Consider the following 12,328-nt stretch of genomic DNA (forward strand, 5'->3'; position numbering starts at 1 on the left):
GTGATAGTCTCAAAGGTCCGTTAAAAGCGCAGAGAGCATCATGAAGAACAAGGAACACACCAGGCAGGTCCGGGATACTGTTGTGAAGAAGTTTAAAGCCGGATTTGGATACAAAAAGATTTCCCAAACTTTAAACATCCCGAGGAGCACTGTGCAAGCAATAATATTGAAATGGAAGGAGTATCAGACCACTGCAAATCTACCAAGACCTGGCCGTCCCTCTAAACTTTCAGCTCATACAAGGAGAAGACTGATCAGAGATGCAGCCAAGAGGCCCATGATCACTCTGGATGAACTGCAGACATCTACAGCTGAGGTGGGAGACTCTGTCCATAGGACAACAATCAGTCGTATATTGCACAAATCTGGCCTTTATGGAAGAGTGGCAAGAAGAAAGCCATTTCTTAAAGATATCCATAAAAAGTGTTGTTTTAAAGTTTGCCACAAGCCACCTGGGAGACACACCAAACATGTGGAAGAAGGTGCTCTGGTCAGATGAAACCAAAATTGAACTTTTTGGCAACAATGCAAAACATTATGTTTGGCGTAAAAGCAACACAGCTCATCACCCTGAACACACCATCCCCACTGTCAAACATGGTGGTGGCAGCATCATGGTTTGGGCCTGCTTTTCTTCAGCAGGGAGAGGGAAGATGGTTAAAATTGATGGGAAGATGGATGGAGCCAAATACAGGACCATTCTGGGAGAAAACCTGATGGAGTCTCCAAAAGACCTGAGACTGGGACGGAGATTTGTCTTCCAACAAGACAATGATCCAAAACATAATGCAAAATCTACATTGGAATGGTTAAAAAATAAACATATCCAGGTGTTAGAATGGCCAAGTCAAAGTCCAGACCTGAATCCAATTGAGAATCTGTGGAAAGAACTGAAAACTGCTGTTCACAAATGCTCTCCATCCAACCTCACTGAGCTCGAGCTGTTTTGCAAGGATGAATGGGAAAAAATGTCAGTCTCTCGATGTGCAAAACTGATAGAGACATACCCCAAGCGACTTACAGCTGTAATCGCAGCAAAAGGTGGCGCTACAAAGTATTAACTTAAGGGGGCTGAATAATTTTGCACGCCCAAATTTTCAGTTTTTGATTTGTTAAAAAAGTTTGAAATAACCAATAAATGTCGTTCCACTTCATGATTGTGTCCCACTTGTTGTTGATTCTTCACAAAAAAATACAGTTTTATATCTTTATGTTTGAAGCCTGAAATGTGGCAAAAGGTCGCAAAGTTCAAGGGGGCCGAATACTTTCGCAAGGCACTGTATATAGTGCGCTACTTTTGACCAGCAGCTGAGTCATTCAATCAAAAGGTGATTGATGATTGATGTGTGTGTGTTTCAGCTGTGAGCCCAAGGAGACAGAGGGCCCTAGATGCCAGTGTGTTGCAGGCTTCACAGGCAACGGAACCGTCTGCACAGGTCTCTAACACTTTACTGTTGTATTTGGTAGAAGGACTATTCAGATTATGGATGTATACAGTGCCTTCCGAAAGTATTCATAGCCCTTGATATATTCCACATTTTGTTGTGTTACAGCCTGAATTCAGAAATGATTAAAGGGATTTTTTTTTTCCCCATCTACAGACAATAGAACATAATGACAAAGTGAAAACATGTTTTTTAGGAATGTTTGCAAATTTAATGAAAATTAATTTATTGCACACAGAGTGAGTCCATGAAAAATTATTTTCATGTTTTAATTATTTAACCTTTATTTAACTAGGCAAGTCAGTTAAGAACAAATTCTTATTTACAATGACTGCCTACTAAAAGGCAAAAGGCCTCCTGCGGGGATTATTGCACCCAGAGTGACTTGCAATTTATGTGACTTGTTAAGCATATCTTCACTCCTGAACTTATTTAGTTTTATTATTATTATTATTATATAATTTATGATTTATTTTGCCCTAACTAAGGTATTGAACACTTGAATACTCAGCTTAAATGTTTGTATTCATTTCAGGGAGAAAAAAACACATTCCGCTTGATATTATGTGGTATTGCGTGGAGGCCAGTGACCAAACATCTCAATTTAATCAATGTTAAATTCAGGCTGTAATAAAATAACATGTGGAAATAGTATGAATACTTTCTGTAGGCTGTAGGCATACATACATATATATATATATATACAAATATACACATGATTTTGTCCCAATACTTTTGGTCACCTAAAATGGGAGGACAATTTCTGGCTATGACTGTCATTTACTGTATATCTTAAATATTAGTATAAACTGAGTGTACAAACATTAAGAACACCTTCCCAATATTGCGTTAGCCTGTCTCCTCCCCTTCATCTACACTGATTGAAGTGTAGATGACATCAATAAGGGATCATAGCTTTCACCTGGATTCACTTGGTCAGTCTATGTCATGAAAAGAGAAGGCCTTCCTCTGACACCGCCTGGTATAGTGGTCCTGGAAGACTGGAAGCTTGGCCCCAGTGATGTACTGGGCCATAAGCACTACCCTCTGTAGCACCTTGCGGTCGGAGGCCGAGCAGTTGCCATACCAGGCGGTGATGCAACCAGTCAGGATGCTCTCGAAGGTACAGCTGTAGAACTTTTTGAGGATCTGAGGACCCATGCCAAATCTTTTCAGTCTCTTGAGGTAGAATAGGCTTTGCCATGCCCTCATCACGACTGTCTTGGTGTATTTGGACCATTCTAGTTTGTTGGTGATGTGGAGACCAAGGAACCTGAAGCTCTGAACCTGCTCCACTACAGCCCAGGTGATGAGAATGCGGGTGTGCTCTGCCCTCCTTTTCCTGTAGTCCACGATCATGTTGAGGGAGAGGTTGTCTCTGACCTCCTCCCTATAGGCTGTCTCATCATTGTCAGTGTTCAGGCCTACCACCTTTGTGTCGTCGGAAAACTTAATGATGCTGTTGGAGTTGTGCTTGGCCATGCAGTCATGGGTGAACAGGGAGTATAGAAGGGGATTGAGCACGCACCCCTGAGGGGCCCCGTGTTGAGGATCAGTGTGGCAGATGTGTTGTTACCTACCCTCATCACCTGGGGGTGGCCCATCAGGAAGTCCAGGATCCAGTTGCAGAGGGAGGTCTTTAGTCCCAGGTTCCTTAGCTTAGTGATGAGCTTTGAGGGCACTATGGTTTTGAACTCCAAGCTGTAGTCAATGAACAGCATTCTCACGTAGGTGGGAAAGGGAGTGTGGAATGCAATAGAGATTACATCATCTGTGGATCTGTTGGGGCAGTATGCAAATTGGAGTGGGTCTAGGGTTTTTGGGATGATGGTGTTTATGTGAGCCATGACCAGCCTTTCAAGGCACTACATGGCTATGAATGTGAGTGCTACAGATCAGTAGTCATTTAGCAGGTTACCTTTGTGTTCTTGGGCACAGGGACTATGGTGGTCTGCTTGATGCTGGTATTACAGACTCGGTCAGGGACAGGTTGAAAATGTCAGTGAAGACACCTGCCAGTTGGTCAGGGCATGCTCGGAGTTCATGTCCTGGTAATCCGTCTGGCCCTGCGGCCTTGTGAATGTTGACCTGTTTAAAGGTCTTGCTCACATCGGCTACGGAGAGCATGATCACACAGTCGTCCAGAACAGCTGGTGCTGTCGTGCATGCTTCAGTGTTGCTGACCTCGAAGCGTGCATAGAAGTGATTTAGCTCGTCTGGTAGGCTCGTGTCACTGGGCAGGTCGCGGCAGTGCTTCCCTTTGTGGTCTGTAATAGTTTGCAAGCCCTGCAACATCCGACGAGTGTCAAAGCCGGTTTAGTAGGATTCCATTTTAGTCCTGTATTGACGCTTTGCCTGTTTGATGGTTTGCCTGAGGGCATAGTGGGATTTCTTATAAGCTTCCGGGTTAATGTCCCGCTCCTTGAAAGCGGCAGCTCTACCCTTTATCTCAGTGTGGATGTTGCCTGTAATCCACGGCTTCTGGTTGGGGTATGTACCCCACAGTGTACGGTCACTGTGGGGTCAACTAAACTGGTAAGCTAAACTGGTGAGCTAAACTGGTAAACTAAACTGGTAAACTAAACTGGTAAACTAAACTGGTCAACTAATCTGATAAGCTAAACTGGTAAGCTAAACTGTTAAGCTAAACTGTTAAGCTAAACTGGTAAGATAAACGGGTAAACTAAACTGATAAGCTAAACCGGTAAACTAAACTGGTAAGCTAAACTGGTAAACTAAACTGGTAAACTAAACTGGTAAACTAATGTTCCGTAGAGGTGAACCTGTGTGCCACTGGGAACGGAGGCTGCGCTCAGATTGCCAACTGCACCAAGACGTTACCTGGGGAGAGGACCTGCACCTGTCCAGAAGGATACACTGGAGACGGGGTGTGGTGTCTAGGTATGGCGTGTGATTGATTGAGTGATTGAATTCGTTAGATAATCAACAGTAGTAGTCTGTTCCAGGCGGAGACAACATAAAACATTATGGAGCCCGAAGCTTAGTCACAAAATGACAGGTGGGCAAGACTGCCACTTTACACTCAACACATTTAAACACAACAACAGTAGAACCAATTAAAATATTTACAACCATATCAACAGCAGTGTGTCTCAGACCTGGGTTAAAATACTATAATTGATCTGGGCTTAGTTGAACTTGTCTGGCTTAATGGGCCAAGAGAATGGTCCCAAAACTGCAAACCCTGCCCATCTGGCACTCTAAGCAAGCTAGACCAAAAACAAATGATTTCAAATAGTACTTGAACCGTGGCTTGGTCCCAAATGGAACTCTACCATCAGCCCTTTAACCATGGCTTGGTCCCAAATGGAACTCTACCATCAGCCCTTTAACCATGGCTACGTCCCAAATGGAACTCTACCATCAGCCCTTTAACCATGGCTACGTCCCAAATGGAACTCTACCATCAGCCCTTTAACCATGGCTACGTCCCAAATGGAACTCTACCATCAGCCCTTTAACCATGGCTACGTCCCAAATGGATCTCTACCATCAGCCCTTTAACCATGGCTACGTCCCAAATGGAACACTACCATCAGCCCTTTAACCATGGCTACGTCACAAATGGAACACTATTCCCCATTGGGCTCTGGTCAAAAGTAGTGCACTTTGTAGGGAACGGGGTGCCATTTGGGATGCATCCCATTACTGACCGCTTCAAAACAGGACCCTGATCAACTACAGAATGGTCACGGTTGTCTGCTCCCACCCTTGAATAAAAAGTCTAATTTCAATGGGAATGGTTATAGGACGGATGAATAAGTGAAATACAAACTAACAAAACCTTTGCCTCTAGAACATTAGTTTTCAAACTGTGGTCCTGTACTGCAGGTGGTTTGCAATTTTATTTACTTATTTTTTATCCAGATTTTCTTAATTTTGTAAATATTTGTTTTCTTCCAAAAATGATAACAGTTGGGAGTATTAATGGTATTATAAGAATTTATACTTTTGACAATGCAAATCGTTTATTATAATAATAATAGGCCATAATCTGTTACAATTACTGATAACCTTGACTCTAAATTTAACCGGCAAGATATTTTATGTAAAAAATAATGTGCGAATGGTGATCCTCGAGCTTTTGACTGTGATTTAGAAAGGAACGGCTGATCTAAAAGGGAATGACAATGTGATGTTGTGTTTTTGCAGAGATAGACGGTTGTTTGGTAAACAACGGTGGATGTTCCAGTATCGCAGAGTGCATCAAAACAGGACCGAACTTGGTAAGACTACACTTGTTTGAGTGTCAGATGGTACCCTATTCCCTATTTAATGCACTACTTTTGACCAGTAGTGGACTGTGTATGGAATACGGTGCCATTGGGGTCACATTCACCTTAATACTGCAATAACCTGCAACACTTTTTCAGTGTAATGCACTGGCCTTCTCGCTGTATGAAGTAGAAATACAGGCCAGGTACGTTTGAGTGTTTGTCTTATTATGGATCCCCATTAGTTCCTGCCAAGGGAGCTGCTACTCTTCCTGGGGTTTATTATGGATCCCCATTAGTTCCGGTCAAGGCAGCAGCTACTCTTCCTGGGGTTTATTGTGGATCCCCATTAGTTCCGGTCAAGGCAGCAGCTACTCTTCCTGGGGTTTATTATGGATCCCCATTAGTTCCGGTCAAGGCAGCAGCTACTCTTCCTGGGGTTTATTATGGATCCCCATTAGTTCCTGCCAAGGCAGCAGCTACTCTTCCTGGGGTTTATTATGGATCCCCATTAGTTCCGGTCAAGGCAGCAGCTACTCTTCCTGGGGTTTATTATGGATCCCCATTAGTTCCTGCCAAGGCAGCAGCTTCTCTTCCTGGGGTTTATTATGGATCCCCATTACTTCCTGCCAAGGCAGCAGCTACTCTTCCTGGGGTTTATTAAGGATCCCCATTTGTTCCTGCTAAGGCGGCAGCTACTCTTCATGGGGTTTATTATGGATCCCCATTAGTTCCTGCCAAGGCAGCAGCTACTCCTCCTGGGGTTTATTATGGATCCCCATTAGTTCCTGCCAAGGCAGCAGCTACTCTTCCTGGGGTTTATTATGGAGCCCCATTAGTTCCTGTCAAGGCAGCAGCTACTCTTCCTGGGGTTTATTATGGATCCCCATTAGTTCCTACCAAGGCAGCAGCTACTTTTTCTGGGGTTTATTATGGATCCCCATTATTTCCTGCCAAGGCAGCAGCTACTCTTCCTGGGGTTTATTATGGAGCCCCATTAGTTCCTGCCAAGGCAGCAGCTACTCTTCCTGGGGTTTATTAAGGATCCCCATTAGTTCATGCTAAGGCAGCAGCTACTCTTCCTGGGGTTTATTATGGAGCCCCATTAGTTCCTGCCAAGGCAGCAGCTACTCCTCCTGGGGTTTATTATGGATCCCCATTAGTTCCTGCCAAGGCAGCAGCTACTCTTCCTGGGGTTTATTATGGATCCCCATTAGTTCCTGCCAAGGCAGCAGCTACTCTTCCTGGGGTTTATTAAGGATCCCCATTAGTTCCTGCTAAGGCGGCAGCTACTGTTCCTGGGGTTTATTATGGATCCCCATTAGTTCCTGCCAAGGCAGCAGCTACTCCTCCTGGGGTTTATTATGGATCCCCATTAGTTCCTGCCAAGGCAGCAGCTACTCTTCCTGGGGTTTATTATGGAGCCCCATTAGTTCCTGTCAAGGCAGCAGCTACTCCTCCTGGGGTTTATTATGTAGCCCCATTAGTTCCTGCCAAGGCAATAGCTACTCTTCCTGGGGTTTATTATGGATCCCCATTAGTTCCTGCCAAGGCAGCAGCTACTCTTCCTGGGGTTTATTATGGAGCCCCATTAGTTCCTGTCAAGGCAGCAGCTACTCTTCCTGGGGTTTATTATGGAGCCCCATTAGTTCCTGCCAAGGCAATAGCTACTCTTCCTGGGGTTTATTATGGATCCCCATTAGTTCCTGCCAAGGCAGCAGCTACTCTTCCTGGGGTTCATTATGGATCCCCATTAGTTCCTGCCAAAGCAGCAGCTACTCTTCCTGTGGTTTATTATGGAGCCCCATTAGTTCCTGCCAAGGCAGCAGCTACTCTTCCTGGGGTTTATTAAAGATCCCCATTAGTTCCTGCTAAGGCAGCAGCTACTCTTCCTGGGGTTTATTATGGATCCCCATTTGTTCCTGCCAAGGCAGCAGCTACTCCTCCTGGGGTTTATTATGGATCCCCATTTGTTCCTGCCAATGCAGCAGCTACTCCTCCTGGGGTTTATTATGGATCCCCATTAGTTCCTGCCAAGGCAGCAGCTACTCTTCCTGGGGTTTATTATGGATCCCCATTAGTTCCTGCCAAGGCAGCAGCTACTCTTCCTGGGGTTTATTATGGATCCCCATGTGTTCCTGCCAAGGCAGCAGCTACTCCTCCTGGGGTTTATTATGGATCCCCATTTGTTCCTGCCAAGGCAGCAGCTACTCTTCCTGGGGTTTATTAAAGATCCCCATTTGTTCCTGCTAAGGCAGCAGCTACTCTTCCTGTGGTTTATTATGGATCCCCATTTGTTCCTGCCAAGGCAGCAGCTACTCCTCCTGGGGTTTATTATGGATCCCCATTTGTTCCTGCCAAGGCAGCAGCTACTCCTCCTGGGGTTTATTATGGATCCCCATTAGTTCCTGCCAAGGCAGCAGCTACTCTTCCTGGGGTTTATTATGGATCCCCATTAGTTCCTGCCAAGGCAGCAGCTACTCTTCCTGGGGTTTATTATGGATCCCCATTTGTTCCTGCCAAGGCAGCAGCTACTCTTCCTGGGGTTTATTATGGATCCCCATTAGTTCCTGCCAAGGCAGCAGCTACTCCTGCTGGGGTTTATTATTGATCCCCATTAGTTCCTGCCAAGGCAGCAGCTTCTCTTTCTGGGGTTTATTATGGATCCCCATTAGTTCCTGCCAAGGCAGCAGCTACTGTTCCTGGAGTCCAAACAAATTAAGGCATAAACAAAAATAACATTATGACACCACTACATATCTAAAATACAATATTTATAATACAACCATAAATACGTGTGTAGAGTGTGTGTGCTGGCGTGTGTCTCCTCACAGTCCGCATTGTTCCACAATTTGTATTTTTATCTGTTTTTTTAAATTCGACAAACATGAAAATTGATGCAGTCACTACTGTAAATCGCTCTGGATAAATGTAAATGTAAAAGTCAATATCTCCTCTACTTTGAGCCAGGCGAGATTGACATGTATGTATGTCATTGATGTTAGCTCTCTGTGTACCTTTAAGGGACAGCCGTGCTACTCTGTTCTTGGCCAACTGTAATTTGCCTATGTCCCTCTTTGTGGCACCATATGACTGGGCAGTAGTCTCAAAGATTTTTATAACTAACCCAAGATAGACCATAGTCTGTCATTTCCAATGGGAGCAAATTATTAATAGTGGGCAGAACAAGCAAGGAGGCGGGTAGAGCCAAGGAGGAGCTAGTAAGATCCTATTGGCGCATTCTAGAATTTTTTTGCATATATCCATTAGGGAACGCCTACTCTGTGAAGTAACTTAATTCCCCTTTGCACTCCTTCTAAACAACGCAATTTGTAGAAACTTTGGCGAAGTGTAAAGTCTACAAAATGCAGTCCACTCTGTTTGTTACAGATTCTAGTTTTGTAAACAGAAAACTGTATGAAGATCAAATGTTGCATTGATGAGAAAATGTGCAGAATGTCGGCCAAAACCGATCTTCTCCCACTGCCGGCCGCTAAGCTTCCTCTCAACACCATATTTAGTAGCGAGTGAATACGGCAACCGGATGCTTGACATTTATATAACTGGTGAAATATCTGGCTCGTTGTACTATCTACAGGTGTGACAAAACTATGGCAAAACACAGGCTTTACTCATAGCCAGTGGCATATCATTAGTAAATATTGAAAAAGTAAGGGGCCTAGACAGCTGCCCTGGGGAACGCCTGACTCTACCTGGATTATGTTGGAAAGACTTCCATTAAAGAACACCCTCTGTGTTGTTAGATAGGTAACTCTTTATCCACAATATAGCAGAGGGTGTAAAGCCATAACATGTGAGTTTTTCCAGCAGCAGATTATGCTCGATAAAGGCTCAATAATCTTCTAATTATCAATCTGTTACAGCCAATCATCAGTCATTTGTATAAGTGCTCTACATGTTGTGTGCTATTCCCTGTAAGGGTGCTGAAAGATACATTGTTTACTGTGAAATAGAATTGTGTCTGGTCAAACACATTTGTTTCCAAAAGTTTACTAAGGGTTGGTATTAGGCTGATTGGTAAGGGTGCTTTGCTATTCTTGGGTAGCGGAATTACTTTTTCTACCCTCCAGGCCTGAGGGTACACACGTTCCTGTAGGCTTAGATTGAATAGATGGCAAATAGGAGTGGCAATACAGTCCCCTATCATCCTCAGTCATTTTACGTCCAAGTTGCCAGACCCAGGGGGCTTGTCATTGTTGATAGAAAACAATACTTTTCTCGCCTCTTCCACACTCACTTTTCGGAATTCAAAATTACAATTCTTGTCTTTCATAATTTGGTCAGTTATACATGGATGTGTAGGTTCAGAATTTGTTGCTGGCATGTCATGCCTAGTTTTGCTAATCTTGCCATTGAAAAAAAATCATTAAAGTAGTTGTCAATATCAGTAGGCTTTGTGATGAATGAGCCATCTGATTTAATGAATGATGGAGCTGAGTTTGCCTTGTTGCCTAAAATTTAATTTAAGATGTTCCAAAGCTTTTTACTATCATTCCTTATATAATTTATCTTTGTTTCATAGTAGTTTCTTCTTTGTTTTGTTTAGTTTAGTTACATGAGTAACTAACTGTTCCACCTGTTTCAGGTTGCCTGTAACTGTTTACCTGGCTACTCTGGGAATGGACATTTCTGCTACCCGTTCAACCCCTGTCGGACTGTGAGTACTGGAGCATTGTAGTACTACACAGTGCATCCCAAATGCCACCCTATTCCCTACACAGTGCACTACCAGGGGCCCATGAACTATATAGGGAATAGGGTGGCATTTTAATCAGATCAGACTTGGATTAAATATATACCCAATGTGTTAAATACGTGACATACTGGAGGTAATTTACCTTGACCAGTGTGTTAAATACGTGACATACTGACCAGTGTGAACAGGAGGGCTGTTCTATTGGTTTGTTGGTTTCATTGAACCTGAAAAAGTAAATCCAGCGCACCCGAGTATCTGACCCAGGTTTGACCCAGATCTGACCCAGGTTTGACCCAGATCTGACCCAGATCTGACCCAGGTCTGACCCAGGTTTGACCCAGATCTGACCCAGGTCTGACCCAGGTCTGACTCAGATCTGACCCAGGTCTGACCCAGGTCTGACTCAGATCTGACCCAGGTCTGACCCAGGCACATCCACAGGATCCGATAGTTAGGTACTACAGTACTACTGTGGCTGGTCCCAAATGGCACCCTATTCCCTATAGGCCCTGGTCTAAAGTAGTGCACTATAAAGGGAATAGGGTGCCATTTGGGACACACACCTGGAGTCCAGAGGTGTAGACTCCGGTTATGTTTCCAGAACAACGGGGGCTGTGGAAAGTACGCCAGGTGTCGTTATATGGGCAACGGAGAGAGGAACTGCTCCTGCAATGGAGGACACATAGGAGATGGCTTTGACTGCCGAGGCAAGACCCGCACAGTGAGTCACTGGTCTGTGTGTGTGTGTGTGTGTGTGTGTGTGTGTGTGTGTGTGTGTGTGTGTGTGTGTGTGTGTGTGTGTGTGTGTGTGTGTGTGTGTGTGTGTGTGTGTGTGTGTGTGTGTGTGTGTGTGTGTGTGTGTGTGTGTGTGTGTGTGTGTGTGTGTCTATGAATTTATTTTCCCATGGATATTTGCAGGAGATATTTCGCCAGTCAGAAGCTGCGTTGTACCGTCGGATAATAATGGTGAGTCTGTTGTTGTAGGGTGGTAATGACATTTCACTTCTCTATGTTATAAAATAAATGTTACCAAGACAAATAGGAGTATTCACATTCCGCATATTTTTGATGAGGCTAATGCTTGTGGTTCTCCAGGTGTCTGATGTGAGGAGTCTGTACGGTGATGGGCCCTTCACTACATTCATACCTCCTGCAAACAGCAACTTCTCAGTATGTCAATTATTATTATTTTTTTCAATGTTCCTGTGTGTAGGACGGGTCTGCATATACTGTGTGTGTGTGTGTGTGTGTGTGTGTGGCATACACCTGGGCTCGTGTTATTGTTATGGTGTGTGTGGGTCTCTGACCCACCCCTGTGTAAACTCTCTCTCCAGATAGAGGCATGGGAGTCACAGGGACGCAGCCCAGACTTGGCTAACTACCACATGGTGTCTTGTGAGACTCTGATGCTCTCTGACCTGAAGACCACCTCAAAGGCTGTGGCCGTCTCCGGACACCAGCTCACCTTCAGCCTCAAGGATGTGAGTCCCTATTCCCTTTATAGTGAGCTACTTTTGCCCATTTCTGGCTCGTACAAGGCTTTCTTCTCCAAATACTGCTACTACAAGGCTTGCTTCTCCAAATACTGCTACTACAAGGCTTGCTTCTCCAAATATAACTACTACAAGGCTTGCTTCTCCAAATACTGCTACTACAAGACTTGCTTCTCCAAATACTACTACTACAAGAATTGATTATCATAATATTATTATAATACTACTACTCGAAGGTTTACTTCTCCTTGGTTTACTTCGCCTTGGTTTACTTCTTCTAGGATTACTTCTCCTTTGTTTACTTCTCCTTGGTTTATTACACAAGGGCCTACTTCTCCTTTGTTTACTTCTCCTAGGTTTACTTTTACAATACCTATTTCTCCTAAGCTGACTACTCCAAGGTTAACAACTCGAAGACCTACTTCTCCAAGGTTTACT

The 12,328-nt window shown here is 44.2% G+C and overlaps 1 protein-coding gene across 4 annotated transcripts in view; it reads left to right on the forward strand.

Annotated features, from left to right (window-relative positions):
• The window catches only part of stab1 (stabilin 1), a 148,257-nt gene that overhangs the window by 87,748 nt on the left and 48,181 nt on the right, over nt 1-12,328 (forward strand). For all 4 annotated transcript variants that reach the window (XR_005037113.1, XM_036950976.1, XM_036950975.1 and 1 more), the window contains exons 41-48: nt 1,360-1,436; nt 4,221-4,346; nt 5,619-5,692; nt 10,287-10,358; nt 10,999-11,118; nt 11,316-11,363; nt 11,493-11,567; nt 11,732-11,878. Coding sequence is in view for 3 of the 4 variants with exons in the window: in XM_036950976.1 (XP_036806871.1) it covers nt 1,360-1,436; nt 4,221-4,346; nt 5,619-5,692; nt 10,287-10,358; nt 10,999-11,118; nt 11,316-11,363; nt 11,493-11,567; nt 11,732-11,878 (739 nt within the window). In the remaining variant the exon portion in view is untranslated. The remainder of the gene's footprint in view (nt 1-1,359; nt 1,437-4,220; nt 4,347-5,618; nt 5,693-10,286; nt 10,359-10,998; nt 11,119-11,315; nt 11,364-11,492; nt 11,568-11,731; nt 11,879-12,328) is intronic.

Source organism: Oncorhynchus mykiss, chromosome 17 (genome assembly GCF_013265735.2).
Source record: "Oncorhynchus mykiss isolate Arlee chromosome 17, USDA_OmykA_1.1, whole genome shotgun sequence".
In the NCBI taxonomy this organism is placed as follows: domain Eukaryota; kingdom Metazoa; phylum Chordata; class Actinopteri; order Salmoniformes; family Salmonidae; genus Oncorhynchus; species Oncorhynchus mykiss.